We start from the raw sequence: 17885 nt of genomic DNA, 5'->3' as shown, positions 1-17885 counted from the left end.
AGCTACTGTCAAACTTTTGCAGTTCCAATGAACCCAATCTGAGAAGATCGCTCTGTCAAGCACAAAATTATCTACTGTATTTCTTAATAATTATCTCACAGATTTTTGTAATTACAGATACAAAAGCAGACTTCTAAAAAGAAGCATAGTAATTCCATATAGTATGTTGATTTGTTTATATGGCACCCATAGCCATGCACTTCGTAATTTAAAAATACATCATAAACAGCAAGTGTCTCAAAAGACAGAGATTTGCTTGTTTGTTTGTTTATTAAATGTATAAGCCACCCTTCATCCAAAAAGGGATTTCAGGGTGAAGTCTCAGTAGCCATTTTGAAGAAGGGAACGTCGCGCGTCGCATTGGGATGACGCGCGACGTTCCGCACGGAGGGGGCGGAGCTACGGGCCTATTTAAGCCCGCTCAGCCCCCTCCGACTTCCTCTTGGCTCGTGACGACGAAGAGAGGAAGAATGACGGCGTGGGACAGACGGAGCTACTGAACAGCGAGGGACAGAGAGTGGTGGCCATTTTCTGGCCGCATGGTTGATGCTTGGGCCTGATCAGCCCATTTAAGGTGGCAGCCATGAGGGCAACGACTGTTAATGCTGCTGCGTGGCTGCAGGTGGCCTGGTGGTGAGGCCTGGCCAAGTTAAGCAAGATTACACAAACATCCTCCCCCCTATACAGGGAGGAGGGACTGGATGTTAAACAAGGATTACAACCACATACATTTAAATATTACGCAAGTATATTTAGGCAGTTAAAGGGATAGATAGATAGATGGAGAGAGAGAGAGAGAGAGAGAGAGAGAGAGAGATGCATCCCTGTGGGTTGCTGATTTCTTCCCCCCCCCATAAAAGGGGAAAGGGGTGAAGGTAATATAAGAGTACCACTTAGATATATTGAACATTTACATTAAATATTAAATAATTAATGATAAATAGATATGAACCCAATGCCTCCTAAGAAGGAGAGAGTTGGGCCAAAAGGGGCATGTGCCTAGCCAGCAGGCCTCGTTAAAAGGGCCTAGCGGGCAGGAAGCGTCTGGGCTGATAATGGTAAAAGAAAGAAACACATTTATAAATAAAGTAAAATACAATAAACATATCAAGTTAATAAACATGCTATATATGTATTTGGCACCCCCTTGCTGCCTAGGCCTTTGGGCATTTAAAACCACACACACACCCTTAGCCCAGGGCAGATTGTGGGAGAAAAGGTGGTTTAGTGTAGTGGTTAGGGTGTTGGACTGCGACCCAGGAGACCAGGGTTTGAGTCTCCCCAACTGCTGTGAGGCGCAATGGGTGACCTTGGGCCAGTTACTGCAGGCTCAGAGCAAATTATGGGAGGAGGCTGTGTTATAACACGATTCTTCACACTTTACACTTTTTACAACAAGCCAGTAAGACAGCTGCACAGGCTTTTCGAGCCTGCCAACACAGGCCCTATTTCCCCCTTTGACTGCCAAGGCTGGGTGTGAGTTCAGCCTAGGTAGGGGCCGCAACACAGTGAGGGATGTGGGTGAGGCCCTGGCAGCCTCTATTGGCAATTGTGTGGGGCTCTTTGATTAGACTTACAGTTTTTTTTCCTAGACCTGGGCCTATATTAGGTTGCAGGTACTTTATTCTATTAATTTATTACATGGTGGCTGTTGGGGGATACGGAGCACTTGGCTAAGCTTCCAACTTCTTGCTAGGCCCAGGAATATATTAGGTTGAGGTAATTAATTCTATTATCATTACATTATATGGTGGCCTCGGTGGGGCTGGGTGAGCCTTCTGGGACTTTGTGCCTGTCCTATTTAGATACTAGTGGTGTGCACAGATGACAAGGTTTTGCTAGAACATGTCTAAATCACCATAACTTAGTTGACAGTGATCCTTTTTCAAGTGTCAGTGACACGCTAATTGTTACCTCTGAGACAGAAGTTGCATTTATTTGAATTTAGTCTTGTATCAAAAACAAAGCATATGGCATTTGTTGTACTAAAGAAGGACATGCAAACTTCTGCATGGAATTGAAGGTCTAGCAGATTATAATGTGGCTTGATGGGAGGATAGGAATAAAAAGGACAGCCAGACTGCTTATAAGGCTCTTATCCTAATTCCAGGATCTTAGACTTTACTAAAGCAGGGGTACCTTGACAGGAGTTTAGATTGTTGTTGACACAGAAGCTGCCTTTTAAGTTCCAGGCAGACTCTTCACCCTTTCCTGATGATTTTGTAACAACAACAACAACAAAAACCTTTGTTAGGATTTCTGATATTATTTACCTGTAGTCATATATAGCATGCAACTTTTATATTGGCACTTCTATTTTGATATCAGTTACTTGAAATCAATGTAGCATGCACATTTTGCATTTGAACATTTATTATTATGGTTGTTTGGAAACCCGCTAGGAGAAAGCTGCAGTGGGTCCAAATATTGGTGACAGCAGCATATCCTCAGTCTCTGTGCTTTAGGGGAACTGGATTAGCTGCCATGGAATAGTAGTTGGTAAAGTGTACTTACTCATAAATGATTTACTCCCTTTCTTTGCAGAAGGATATGCGCAGCAGTGAGATATTAGGCCGGAGGCCTTCAAGGGGGTAAGAGGAAGCCTCCAGCTTAAGCTGCTCAGGGACATGTGTCCCTCCCCAGTTAGATTTGAGGTACTACGAACTTTGCTTACTGGCTACCCGGTTTAAAGGGAGGTTTGTCTGTGTTATGGTGTTTTTCTTTTGGTTTCCTGATCCCAGATTCCAACTCCCGGCTGGCCTTCAGGGCATACAGTCTTAAATCTGTCGTAGTTATGGCCCTAGGATGCAGAGGGCATATTACACCTGATTCACCACCAGTCCTGTTTAAGGGGTCAGGCAGTGATGGGTTTATGCTGGATAGCCTGGGATAGTGTGCTGCACTTCATTCAACATGGTGCGCGCCTGTGATAGAGATGCCTTATGCATTTTTATGTGGTAGAGCATTATCTATGGACTGCTATATTTCTCATATGGAGTGCTGCAGCTCCTTCTGGGGGGGGCAGTCATGGCTTCCAACTCCCGGCTGGCCTTCATGGCCTACAATCTTCAATCTGTTTTAGTTATGGCGGTAATTGCCAGGGACAGAGTGTAAAGATGTACAGTCGGGCAGAGTTCTTGGCCCCTTCCTGGCCACCCCAGTCAGGTAGGGCCTTAAAAGGCAGTGGGCAAATTACACCTGATTCACAACCAGTCTTATTTAAGGGGTCAGGCAGTAACGGGTTCATACCTGATAGTCTAGGACCTGTGCTCTATGCTTCATTTAACATGGTGCGCACAGGTGGCAGAGCATTGCCTATGGACTGCTATAATTCTCGCATGGAGTGCTTCAGATCCTTCTGGTAGGTGGCAGTCAGGAGACAAGTGGACTCAGAAACAGTGGGGCACTATCTGTATGATGGGCTGTTCATCGGTAGAGCAGATTTTGGGGTGCATGTTAGCACCTGAGGTCACAGCTTATAGTATGGATATGTAACTGGGGGTTCCCTTGAAAACTGGGAATATGGAGGATCCTGCCCCAGTATTCACCTTTCTGGGTATCAAGATTGGCTCTGTGCCAGTGTTCACCTTCTGGGTATCAAGATTGACTCTGTGGCCCAGGGCTGCAAGCTGCACAGGGACATGCTTTAACTGTTGCAGATTAGGATCCTGGAGTTTTTCCACTTCTAGCTAAGGCACGGGGTTTTCGAGATCATTCCATGGATTTTAGGGTCCGGTGCATGTTGGCTGGGTGGGCTAGGGAGCGCCCAGCTGCCCCGATCACCACCGTCCTATATCTCCAGAGCTTTTGGAGAAACTCATGAGCCAATGATCAGCTGTATGTTCTTCCACCTATGAAATATAGCTATTTCAAGCAGTGTCCCTTACATGATTTTTGGGGCATTTCGGATTGGAGAAGTAGTGGCTGGGTCTAAGATGGACCAGTCACAGCGCGCCCTCTTAATGTCAGATATCAATATGAAAGCAGGCAGCGCTTACCTTACATTACGTAGGTCTAAGACTGACCAAAGGGGTAGGGGACGGACTGTTATTTTAGCTCCCTCCCCCTTGCCACACATTTGCCCAGTGATGGCCCTGCAAACATTTATGACAGCTAGAGGAGCAGTGAGTGGATATTTATTTGTTCACAGGAATGGTGATCCCCTCACTAAATATCAATTTTGGGCACTTACGAAGAAGGCCCTACACAGATTAGGAATAGACCCATCATGTTTCGGGACCCACTCTTTTAGAATTGGAGCGGCTTCCACGGCAGCGGGGCTGGGTTTTCCACGAGCCAGGCTGCAAGCTGTTGGAAGGTGGGCTTCTGGGGCCTACAGGAGTTATGTCCGCCCCATGAGGAGGGGGCATGGTAATACGGAAGCCTAATGGTGTTGCCTTGTTTTGGCAGGTTGCTGGAGGGGGACAGAGCGGATGCGCATCCTAATCTGCGGCCACAGCATGATTTTCTGGGCGGGCCGTAGGGCCGCGTCGTCTCGGATGGGCTCGCAGCTGGGGCTCAGTCAACAAGCTACTGTACAATGGCTTGGCCGGCAAGGGATGTGCTGGGATGGGCTCCTACCCACCCTGTTCCGGCAAGGGTTAGTGCGTGACGTTCTGCACATTTTGGTCATTCACCTGGGAGGTAATGACCTGGGTTTACTGAAGGGCAGGGCCCTTACTATACAAGCATGTAGCGACATGCGCGTTATAAGGCAGCGTTGGCCTTCAGTTTGTCTGCTTTGGTCAGACATTCTGCCATGCAGGGAATGGCATGGAGTTTGGGACCCCAGGAGGATAGACTGGGCATGTAAGAGGGTCAACCGACAGATTCGGTTGGCGCTTCTTGGGGATGGTGGGTTGCCCATTCCGCATCCGCTTATACAGCATTCTAGGGTTGAACTCTATAGGGCCGATGGCGTTCACCTGTCAAACACAGGGAACGACATCTTTTTGCAAGACCTGCAGAGGAGTCTGCTGGAAGTTCTTCTACGCAGTGGGGAAAAGGGGACTAAATAGAGATTTGTCCCCTTTTTGTGGCGGTAAAGTGCGGGAGGGGAAATAGGTAATGACAGCTAGGTGGCCCTCTTAGGCACCTTTCAAGGTGATTGGTGGTTCTGGAGGCCTGTCTCTCAGGGTTATACGGCCCGAGGGCAGGATATGGACTGCTTTTGGGGCCAACTTACCTCATCCACCTGAGGGTTCTACGGCCCCGGGGGGTGGTGACGTGGGAAGGCCTCCCTACTCACCTACAAGGTGTGGCCGGGGCAAGGGGTAAGCAAAAGGGGGCTTGCCATTTGCCCCAGCAGGGGCTGGTCGCCGGAGAGCTGTAGGGCAAGCTGCTTGCCTATAGTTAGTTCCCGCACTTAGGTTTCACCTCTGCAGGTCGCTTTAAACGTTCTTGTTTATAATTTAATAAAGTGGCCCTTTATTCAACCATAGCTGCTGTTGTCTGCGTATTATTTCACCCATCGACCGCAATTCCCTACCCTTAAATATTAGACAGGCGCTATCTCTATCTTTTCGGCGCCTATTGAAGACCTTCCTCTTTCAACAAGCCTTTTAAGTCGAGACCTTATCCCAGTCTGCTTCTGTGTTGGAATTGCTTTTTAATACGTTTTTAAACTTTTTTTTAAGATGTCTTCAAAGCTTTTTTAAAGAATGTTTTTAAAGTTGTTTTGTTTTAATGTATTTTAAAGTCTGTTTTTATGATGTTTTAAATTGTTTTTAGTGCTTTTGTTTGCACTGGGCTCCTGCTGGAAGGAAGGGCGGGATATAAATCAAATAATAAAATAAATTCAAGGATATAAATATAAAATAGAGTACGAACTAGCTACTGTCAAACTTTTGCAGTTCCAATGAACCCAATCTGAGAAGATCGCTCTGTCAAGCACAAAATTATCTACTGTATTTCTTAATTATCTCACAGATTTTTGTAATTACAGATACAAAAGCAGATTTCTAAAAAGAAGCATAGTAATTCCATATAGTATGTTGATTTGTTTATATGGCACCCATAGCCATGCACTTCGTAATTTAAAAATACATCATAAACAGCAAGTGTCTCAAAAGACAGAGATTTGCTTGTTTGTTTGTTTATTAAATGTATAAGCCACCCTTCATCCAAAAAGGGATTTCAGGGTGGTATAGAAAGAAATTAAAATGATAACAACACCATGACAGAAACCAACGAAAATGAAAATGAAAATAAAACCATTCAACCAGCTAAAAACATCGTAAACTAAAATGTTTGGGCAAAAGAAGAAAAGGTTTGCACTTGGTGCAGAAAGTAATACAGCCAGGCAGATCTCTCCTGGGAGAACATTCCATAGTCAGGGTGCCGCCACAGAGAAGGGCCTTTCTTTTAAATACATAAATGATGCACTTTTCCTAAAGATGGAACAAGGAAAAGGCCTTTTTTATGATGTTAGTGGATGGGTAAGTTGGTACCAAAAGAGAAGACACTAAGATGATAAGAGAAAAATGGAGCAAGGCAGTCAACTGTTTCTCTCTGTTCCTGCATGCTGGTGGACAGTCCCAGAGACATGTCCCCAAAACAATCCGAGGATGGAGTCTTAAAAAAAATAATCTCCAGACTTTCTTTCTCCTCAAGTGCCTCCATAACTGATTCCTGGCTTCATAACACCAAAAAGAAAGTACCTGCTAAAAACTAATTGAAAAAGGGAATGGTGCTGTATGGGAAGGGAAATCTGGAGAATAGGAAAATGCTGTGCTTCTATGACTGTTCACTGGTAAGAATAGAAAATAAATACTTTGTTCTCACCATCCCCAATTCTCTCCATGTCCATGTGTAAGTGTGGATGAGAAGAAATGAACTGGGCCGAAGGTTACTCCCCGCCAAGTCTCTTGGGTCTGAGCATGGAGAAAACAGAGTTCCTGTCTATCCATGTTTTGGGAACTTCAGCCACATCTCACTCCCTGCGGGGGTCTTCCATCACTTTCAAACCTATATTTGTAACAATATATGTTCGTAGATCCAGAGAAGACCTCATAATCATTAATATAGATTGTGCATTAGGGGTCCCATGTGTGGTGCATCTTATAACATATAACATAAATATGTTATGAAACACACACACACACACACTTTCCAGCAACAGAGATTGTATAAGCAAGACTTTTCAACTTAATGGAACCTGTGTGCGTGCTTTAGGGATGGGGGAGAATATCTGCTAAATCGGACCTGGCACTGGATTTCAGCTGAATTCAATAGTTCACCATCCTTTCAGACTGACACCTGCAGACTGTGGCTGTAATTGGCACGGATTTTACAATCGCAGCTGCAAATGGGCAAGAATTCATTATTTCAAACTTTCGTTGAGTTAATGCCGCCAAAAAACCACTTGGAACCCTGTGATGATTCACATAAGCTACCTAAAAATTACACATTGTTTTTCTCACCAGCAGAAAAACAAGGGGAACACTGAGATCATTCACGTAAGCTGCCTAAAAATTATGCAATGTTTTTCCCACCGCCAAAAAACCACGTCAAATACTGTCATCATTTACATAAGTATCCACACTGATAACTACGAAATTTTGGCCACCAAAAAAATAAAATAAACCGTGGATCAAATCACCCAAAAAAGTGCACAGCAGATCGATTAGGCAAGTGCGAGAGCAAGTGGGAACAAAAAAAGGACAGATCAGGATCAAACAATGGACTATCAGAATGCAAGCGGATTGGAACCATTCAGCGAACCCCATCCCTAGCGCGCTTACATAAAAAAGCAGCAAAAGTTGTCCCATCTAGACTAATTCAGAATATTTTACTAATGGGTTTATAGATCAAAGTATTTCTTTGTCTAACTCATTAGTTTCTAGCCTTTAAAATTTTGTAACAATTATATAATTAGATTATGCATACTCCATGGTTCATTTCAGTGCATGTCCTGTTGAGAGGCATAGTGAAAGGAAGAATAAGTAGTGAAAGCAAAGTTAAGAAAGCAAAGATCAGATTTTCTAGTTGAGTAGATAATTAAAACCAAACCACTTTTTATCATTCTTAATGGAGCAGGAGCTTTTATGATACAACAGTCTTCTGTTGCTGTTGTGTGCTCGTTTATCCATGTGGAAAACCTGGCAATTTGTTATAGTTGTGTCCAGATAGATGGCGAAGATTTTACTGTGTGGGAAAAGCTCATATAATTTAAAAGGGTTTGCTTGATAAAGCACGATCTTACCAATATATTTTGTTTCCTTTTTTTTTAACTCAAGGTTTGCACCACTGGGGATGGAGATTGTAATTAAGACTGCAGATAGCTGTGATATAAAGGTCATGGAAAAGTAAATAAATACTTAGTAGTAGTATTTTTCTCCTCACGCTCTTCCTTTCTTTGTGGCCAACATTTCAAAGATTTTAAAAACAAACACACTGAATCATATCTATATCAGTGGTTCCGAGCCAAGATAATTATTTATTAATTTTAAAAATAATTAATGGCTGGTCTGTGTACTACCAACGTGTGAGCCTGCACTGCATGTGTACACAGTCACCTCTGCCTCCCCTTCCTTCCTTCTAGCTGGCACAGTCAGTTCCGCCACACAGAGAGCTGAGCAGCACAGCACTCATGTGAGTACATCAAGAGAAGGGGCCAGCTGGCCTTATTTATGCTGCAGTGCCTCCCTTCCCCCCTTTTTGTTGGCGGCAGTGAGGAAAGATTGATCAAGCGGATTGGCTCTCACTGTAGAGACAGAGGGACCATGGGATGGGGGCACCTTCCAAAAAAGTAACAGGTTAGAATCCTGGAGCATCTGCCCATGAATACACATCAGGGCATGCATTCAAAATTCACTGTATAGTTAACTTATAGTACAATATATACATGTCTACTCAGGAGTCTCTTCATATTTAATGGGCTTACTCCCAGGTAAATCAAATTAGACCACACTGAGGTTCTGTTGAAGCTCTGAAGCTGTACTATTTGCGGGGGGGGACATGGGGCTTTATGGTACAAAGATGCATCACTAGCTAAAGGAAGTAAAAATTTATGTCTCTAATACAAGGACTTAGGCGACAGTCCTAGCCAGGTCTACTCAGAAGTAAGTCCTATAGAATTCAATGGAGCAATAGCCATATGAGGTAGGTTAGGCTGAGAATTAGTGGCTGACCCAAAGCAGTAAGTGAGCAAAAAAATGATGAGTAAAGTAGGTTTTAAAAATGTGAAATTATGCATTCTCAGTGTATTTTTGTTGCTGTTTATCAAGGCTCTGAGTGTGTTTATATATATATATATATATATATTTATATATATATATATTGTTCTTACTCTTGATTTCTGTGCATGGTTTAGGGTTGGCATTGGGGGACAGCAGGGCTCTTGTGCCTTTAACAGCTGGGTGCAGGCAGAAATTAAACAGAAATTAAATTAGGTCTTTTCTAGTATGGAAACACAATTATGGGGAAAGCTTCACCTGGTAACATTCTGTTTGTTAGACACACTATTATTGTTGTCATGTGGAGCTTCCTGAGCTGAGTGCTGAAGAGGAGGCATCGTTGTATACAGGTGGAACACTTAAAACCAGAGTCCAGATGCCCTGACATGAACCAGGCTCTCTTTTCCACTCTGAGTGGTTTACTTTTATGTCCTTCCTCTCATTTCCTTCAAAATTTGTTAGAAGTTGTTTATATTGCTGTAACCTGCCCTGGGATCTTCTGGTGAAGGGCAGGTAATAAATATCATTGTCGTCATATTTGTTTTTGTGATGGGAAAAAGTGACATTATTTGATTGATTGATTGATTTTTATTTACGGTCATAGACCAAACTGACATTATTTAACACTTCATTATGTATTTTTCAATTAACAGAGACTAAAATTACAACAATTAGCATGTGGGGGTTACAAGGGGTATCCTGTAAAGGTTGGGAACCTCTCAACCACATGACAAGGTTAAATAAGGAAACCTGGAGTGATAAAAAAACAGGCAAGGAACACTTCATAATCCAAACCCATCACTGATTGCCTAATAGCAAAGTTAGACATTATGCAATCTGCTGGGTTGCAGAAGACTCAAGCCACTCCCAGCAGTATTATCTAAGGAGTACAGTAATACCACAATTAATAAATCCTCCAGGAAAAAAGCTGCTTTTAACAAAGTCTTTTTGGGGTGGGTGGGGCGCACACTCTGACATAGTTAGAATGCAGCTGCTTGTCTACTGGATTGTGGCTGGCTGGAATGGCGCTCCTTGCCAGGTGACATAGGCACCTACACAGTAAACAGTGCTTCAGGTGCCCTGGAAGCACTGTTTACTGCAGAAGCATCTGCTCGAGTGTAGTGGAGATAGCAGAGAGAGAGAGAGAGAGACGGCACAGGGTGGTGATGGTGGCTGCCCCTTACCTGCCTGCTTAAGTGTATGGAGAGAAGAACTGCGCTCAAGGTTTTAAATTGCTTTAACAAGATGCTACATGATAAAAGAAAAAAGGCAAGGCAGGCATCCCTGGATGTATTTTGGAAGAAGCCTTGTAGTGGTCTGTATGCAAGGCTTACCTGACCTGCTTGTTTCATTTCAGACATGCGTATTGTTAGTTTTGAATAAAAAGTTTGCTGAAATATGTTGAACTGCTCTTCTTTTTTGTAGTGAAGGAACCTATCCCTATTCTTTCAATGTTATTCCTACCTCTGGTACCAAAGTTTCTGTTAAAGAAGTAATGTCCAGGAACTTATGTATTTCGTTAAGTGAGGTATTACTATACTTACCACATGATGCAGCATTGCTATATTTTGTGCAGATTATAATCTCCACCTTGAAACTGAGTCTAAAAGCTGATTGTGATGGATCAACAAATAGTTTGTCCTTGTTGCAGCTGCCTTAGGAAGGGGTCAGGTGGGCAAGTGATGCATGTGGTATAACACACAACTTTCATATCCTTAGGTAGAACAGCTACCCTCTTCTTTACCTCTGACCCTGACCAAAGGGAAAAAGCAGGAGGCGGCTTCCAAATGTTTTGTTGTTAATGTGGCTTCCTGTGGCTATGGGAATTAATTTTTCAGTTGTTCAGTTTTTATGGTATTGCATATTTATGTTTTTAATATGTGGTAAGTCACTTAGAAAACCTGTGGGTAACAAGAAACTAACAAGTCTAAATAATAATAATCATAACAAACAAACATTAAAAATCTAGTTAACCTATGCATACCTATACTCACAGAGGTATACTCACAGAGACTATTCAGAGGGTTACATCAGGTGTAGAAATAGCATGTATAATCTGTGAAGAGTTGCAGTTGGGGGACAAAGGAATAAAGGCAACATGTTCTATATTTATGGCTTTTTGCATCCAGGTGCCTTTGAGTGACAGATTCTCCAGTGCAGCAATGGGTTTAGCTGCATGTATGCCTGAGTTGCACATATGGATTTGCATGACCATAGAAAAATACTCTTAATGTATTTTGGGGAGAGGTGTTAATTACCACAGAAATTGTGAAGCTTCCCTGATAGACAGCATCTTGTAATTGGATGCTCAGCTTATAAATTAAAAAATAGGAGAAAAGATCTGACATTCCTGCTTAGAAGGATTAGGAGACCAGAAGAGTTGTGTGTCTTAATGAGACATCCCCCCCCTCAGTAAGGTGATCTGTATTGTACTGACCTCATGGCCACAAAATCCAGCCTAACTTTTGTGCTTTCCCACCTCATTTCCCCCTCTGCTCTTTTGAGTAACATCTTGCCTGATGAAGAGTTCTTGACAACTCAAAAGCTTGCTACTGTTTTGTGACATTTTGGTTGGTCTCAATAATCCAACTGTGGGTTTAGAAGCTTTTTTCTTATGGACTAATATGCTGACTATTTTTGTGGCGTTGCTTTGTACCTACCCATGATAGTGTCAGTCAACAAATGAAGACAGAAAAATTCAAAACATGATGACACTGCCACCTTTAGATGATCAGCCTAGATCTTTCTGCAGGGATGGAGAGGACTGGGGTCAGGGATGCCAAAATGACAGTGCCCTCATGTACCTGTAATGTCTAACTCAGGGGTAACTCAGGGGTAGCCAACTCTCCTCAGCCCTAGATAGCATGGCCAATGGTCAGAAGTGATGGGAGTTGTAACCCAACAACATCTAGAGGTACCACGTTGGCTACCCCTGATCCAACCTATCCTTAAAGACTATAGGAACAGATATCGTACTTGTTTCAAAGCTTTTGGAAAGCTTTTGTTGCACCTTGAATCCCTGGCTAATAAATCTGTTTTCAGCTAATACCAATTAATATCAACTTGTACTTGTGTCCATTTTGTTGTTCTAGGTTAGTAAAAGTGCTTGTTTGGTAGAAATATCACATATATTTCCATTTTTGGAGAACATGATGCAAAAGTGAATGCGAGTAGCTTGCTTCCCACTGAGTTGGCAGTGTGAACAGCCCAGTAGTAATTTCCTTTACTGCTGAGGGGGTATGTGAATGCCCATCCCCTGAAGAGTTGATCAGCAAGATGTAGAAAGGTTGTGAGGGCAGGAGGGGGTCAAGGAAGAATCTACCAACCTTTAATTGTCATGTTTGGGTATAACTGAATTTTTTTTCTGAATCTCTTTTTTTAAATGGGGTAGCAGAGTGGTGGTGGTCATACATATTTCTCTTCCTTTGTATTAACCATAGCACAGGAGAATTTTAACATAAAGTAGTGGCTACAGGTAAACAAATACTGCTTCAGAAAATACAAGTCTACAAAGCAAGAGGGTGCAGCTCCTTTGAAGTAAATGTAGGGCATACAACATTACAATGTGGCTGAAGAGCACTTTAACTATAGGATGTTTTTGTTTAACTTTGTTCTTGCTGAATGTTTTTTGTTCTCTCTCTCCTAAAGCCAATTTATGCTGCGGTCATTTCCTGCTTTATAAGGTGGCAATGTAATCCTGAGTAAATTACACTTTTCCTTGCATCTACCAGGTTTGGGGTGTTTGTGTGTGTTTGTAGAAAAAAAACACCCCATATTTGGTTAAGTTTTTCTGTGTGTACAGAAGTTCTTTCTGCTTACTCCAGTTCCTACTGATGCATCTAATTCCTACAGATTGTCTAACTAGGAGAACAAATCACCACTTTACCCAAGAAATGATCATGGCATGTTTGCTTTTAGTAGTAATGCCTTTATGTTTCTTTTACGATGCAGCCCCTGTACTTCCGGGGGCATATCAACAAAGTCAGCCCCAAGGATATGGTTACATGCATCAGACTAGTATGTCCTCTATGAGATCAGTGCATTCACAGCCACATTCAGCTAACTTGGTGAGTATTAAGTTGAATGATTCATTCTTTTCATGGCAGACTTTTTTCTGCAAACATTTCCCTTCTCCTTTTTTTTCTCCTAATCGTTAAAAATTTGAGTCTTTCACATGGACTATAAATCTAGAATAAAATAGGTATTAAAGGTGCTGGATCAGAGCAATGGTTTTTTTTGTGTAAAACTAGAGAAAACAATGGAGCAACTTTTTGCGCTGGTGCACAATCCCTGTCAAACATCAGCAGGAGGCCCTGCTTGTTTAGTATAAGGGATTCATAGCAACTGGGCAGTCACTCAGAATTCTGGATCTAGCAGAGTTTTAATGGGATTGTACATGACAGGATTTAGGGAACAATCCCCTGGGAAGTTCTTCTGAAGACACTCCAGTTGGCATTAATTTACTGTTGTGGTTCTTGCATTGAACTTGCAGGTAGATTGTTCCCAAAGCAATGGTGGTTGGTGCCCTTTAAGACTGGTTGATCACAAGCAGAGAGGCCAACAGTAGGTAGAGCCAGAGCCAATGGCAGGCAGAGCTGGCTAATTATAGTTTTGCCCTCCTCCTCCTCCTCGCTTGGATCTATAATGGAAACATGGACACTAAGGAGGAGGAAGGTGAAAGCCAGTGTCACCCCCTGAACTAGTTGTAAGTGAAAAGGAATGTGGGGGGCTGGCTGGCTAAGGGCAGATGAGGTTGGTGGTGCAGGGCCCCATTCACCCTAATGGACCAGCCTCCACTGGCCCCAGGAGAATATCTGTTGCAGTTGTAAACCCTTTGCCCCTTTCTCAGTATTGTTTGATGTTCTCTAGGACTTGTTTAATCCTAACAATGGATCATTCACTTTAAAAAAAAAGATTTTTAAGGAACACGTTTAAGACCTTAAAGGTAGTATAAATCTCATTTACACAATGCAACCTACTGTATGTAGTGGTAATTAGAAGTTAAATGTTAATTGAATTAGGATGGCAATTTTCCCAGACAGCCTTATTATGTAACTACGTGTGCAATCTCTTGAGTTTTGTTTTTCAGCAATGTTAAGACCATAATAAGCTTCCCAAAGTTTAGAATAAGACGTTTTTCACAGCATGGCTGTGCTAGCTGGGGCTGATGGGAGTTGAATACTTCCGGAGAACACCATATTGGCAAAGGATGCCCCAGAATCATGAGATGCTGTAAAGAATCACACTCCTAATTCTTCTAATATTCAGTATTCTGAATGTCTTTTGATGCTTCTGCCATATGGCTGGAAACTGAGACTTAAAAAAAAACTGAATAAAGGAAGATGGATTTAAATGCTGCTGAAAAACTACTACAAACTGTTTTTAATGGCAGGGAATAAATGCATAAAATTATTATGCTCTTCAGACCCCTCATTAAAATATTTCTGTAAATAATGAAACATTGTTGCAAGTATTTTCCCAAAACAATACAGCACAGTAATGCTAGGGTAGATGCTTCTCCTTTATTTGTATTGGAACAAACATGTTTAGTAAATTGAAAATATTGCTTTGAAAACATCTTCCCTGACTAATCATTAAGCTTAGCTAACAAATGAATATCTAAAAAAAAACAACCCACAATTTAATTTTGAGGAATGGCACACACCTAATTAATGTGTACATATCTACATGTAATATGTGTGATTTTATACAATTAATCTTAGGAAATGGTCAAAATCCTCATAACATAGTGTTGCATCCATTGATTCTGTCTGATTTAGAATATTTTGACATGTAATTGATATAGTATACTGTGTACTATTTGAACTCATATTTATACCGGGTTGAGGAGAGTTGGATATGGCGGACCCCTGGCTGAATCAGCAGGGTCTCAGCTCTGCCAGCAGAAGCCGATATAAGGCCTGAAAAGGGGGCATTCTGGTACATGTTGGAGGAGGGGCTAACGGGGGGAATTACACAACATCCACCTCCCATTTGGAGTGCTCCGGGCGAAAGTTATGCCGAGAAAAAGGTTGGTCTTAAGAAAATAATTCTAATGGAAGTCAATGGGAAATGCTTACTCACCAGTAGGGGTATTCATGAGCGCCGGCTTTGCATGCAGCTCCTGGAAGAGCCGACTTTCCATCGGCCTGGCAGCTCCTGAATGGGAAATGATTGCTGCAGAGCTTCCCACTGGCTCCTCCTCCACCAACAACTCTTCTGCCAGCTTCCCATGTGTTGGATTGCTCTGCCCATGTCAGTTCATGCCACTGTATTATCCCATCCATATGGATTTTGAACTTTATGACTATCAAGCAAATGATAATCCTATTTTTGAGTTTCTAACATTCAGGACTTTGCACGTATAAAGTTACCCCTAGTTCCATATTCCATGAAGTAGAAATTCTTTTCAATTTGAAAGTTTGCTGGCCTATACAACCAACCGGTGCCATAATAGTTTTTTTTTGTGCTGGCTACCATGTGTTTATGGAGACTGGAACATCAGCTGGTCTGTGCAATATGCTTAATGGATTTCCCCCCACTTTTCTCTTACAGAGAACATATAGAGCAATGTATGACTATAGTGCCCAAGATGAAGATGAAGTTTCATTCAGGGATGGTGACTACATCATCAATGTGCAACCAATTGATGATGGTTGGATGTATGGTACTGTTCAGAGAACTGGGAAAACTGGAATGCTTCCAGCAAATTACATTGAGTTTGTTAATTAATACTCACTATTAGTACTTCTGAGCTTTATTCTGATTTAATTAATCTTTACAAAAGTACTTTTAGACCACATTTTACTTCCCTGTTAATGTAACAATCAGTGCTTATATGCTGAAGTCAACACACAGGTCCTCTAACAAATCCAGGAAGCACTGAGTTCCAAAAGCACGTTGCTTAAAAGGATATAGAAAAAGAAGCTTGTTGGTGGAAACCTGGTGCTTGTAATCATGTAAAGGTTTCTGTTAATTAGCTCCCAAACAGAATTCTGCCTTTACAGTAGGCTGCATTTCTCCTTTAAGTTTTAATCATAAAGCAGCTGATATTTTTTATTGTGTGACTTTGAAATTGTAAGAGGCTATAGCTTTGGTGTTAAGGTTCAAGTCATTAAAAACTCAAGTGAACAGAACAATTCAAATCTTCTGTTGTTGGTGTGATAAATGACATGCTCAAAAGTTGCTTACAACTGCCTGGGAGCCTTAAACACAATGTATCTTCTACTTAATGGTGAATATTTCATGACACACAGTGGTCCAGTCTACTGTATTCCTCCCTGAAACTTTCAGTTGCTCTCATCCTAGTCCCAACTCATGTTAGTCCTCCCAAACCACCAGTCATGAGTGATCTCTGACTCATGACAATAGTTGTGCTTTTTTGCACAGTTAGAAACAATTTTAGACTGCATTTGTTAATTCCTACCTTTTCTATTTTCTCTTGTAATAACACTGTTTGTATATCATTGACTTATCTTCAAAGCACTTTACCAACAACCACCTGTATCTAATCTTTTCTTTTGTCAAATGTCTGTCTCGAGAATCTTGCAATTGCAGATCATTGTGAAAACAAATGACTATACCCTTTACTTGTGGCAGTGCAATGCAGGGATGGATAATCTGTAGCCCTCCAGAGGTTTGGTCCAGGATGATAGGAGCTGGAGTTCAGCAACATCTGGACTGTTACAGGTTTTCCATCCCTGGTGTAATGGATTGGTGGTAGGGATTACATCATTAATTTGGGCTTGGAGTTGGGACCCAATTGGCAAACAGAGTGATTGCCCACCACCAGATGCTTAGCTGAAGAAAAGATGATTAGATATATGGTAAATTTCCAGCCTTGTGAAGATAACCCATGGATTTACTCAATAATGGAAGCATGACAAGCATCTGAGAAACTTTGTCTTCACAAAAGGTGAAAAAATATTTTCCAGCTTTTTAAAAAAAGTATTAATTGGATAACATAACACTTGTTAGATGTTCCTACAGTTTTTAAAGAAGTTGGTGAGAGCTAGTAACATGTAGTGGCTAAGAGGCTGAGCTATGAGACAGGCAGTTCTTCATTCAGATGTCACTTCTCCCACCAACTAGCTAGCTGGTCACTCTTTCTTAACCTCTATCTACAAATGGGGAGACCAATACTCAACAATACCCTAAAGAACTTCTGGAAGGATTACAAGATAATACTTGTGAAGCACTTTATATAGTTGAAGGGAACGTTTGTATCCAGCCAATTATTATTAACCGTATGTTACCTTCTGGGAAATACTTTGAGCAAACATAACACTGACTTAGTAACTGTCAGAATTTATCCCCCAATCCAGTACATTTCTTCAAACCCAGCAAGTAGTGCATAGAAGCAAATTTGTTGAGACATTTTCCTAATTGATTATGCAAATTTTAGTATAAATATAAGTTACTTCCATTATACATTTATAGTATCCAAAGTATTATGAAAAGGGTGATAAACAAGAATAATATATTTTTCTATCTATTCAGAGGATGACTATTTACGATAATTTATCTCTTATTTTCATCTATATAAATAAAATCAGGAGTGATTTTTTTGAAAAATAAAGGGCAAAGAGATAGAAATGCAAGTCCAAGTAATGTTCTTTTGATAGGTTGTTGCATACATAGATTGGTATTGTAAGGGCTACAATGTCTTTTGCTGTTGCTAATGATATGAATAACTGAAGTTGATCATTG

The 17885-nt window shown here is 41.5% G+C and overlaps 1 protein-coding gene across 4 annotated transcripts in view; it reads left to right on the top strand.

Annotated features, from left to right (window-relative positions):
* The window catches only part of NEBL (nebulette), a 238277-nt gene extending 221956 nt beyond the window's left edge, over positions 1 to 16321 (top strand). For all 4 annotated transcript variants that reach the window (XM_061585610.1, XM_061585607.1, XM_061585608.1 and 1 more), the window contains 2 exons: positions 13128 to 13243; positions 15732 to 16321. In XM_061585610.1, the coding sequence (XP_061441594.1) occupies positions 13128 to 13243; positions 15732 to 15908 (293 nt within the window). In that variant the 3' untranslated portion in view covers positions 15909 to 16321. The remainder of the gene's footprint in view (positions 1 to 13127; positions 13244 to 15731) is intronic.
* The last annotated feature ends 1564 nt before the right edge of the window (positions 16322 to 17885 follow it).

Source organism: Rhineura floridana, chromosome 10, assembly GCF_030035675.1.
Source record: "Rhineura floridana isolate rRhiFlo1 chromosome 10, rRhiFlo1.hap2, whole genome shotgun sequence".
In the NCBI taxonomy this organism is placed as follows: domain Eukaryota; kingdom Metazoa; phylum Chordata; class Lepidosauria; order Squamata; family Rhineuridae; genus Rhineura; species Rhineura floridana.
Note: the sequence above shows the minus strand (reverse complement) of the source record. Positions and strands in the feature narration are given on the sequence as shown.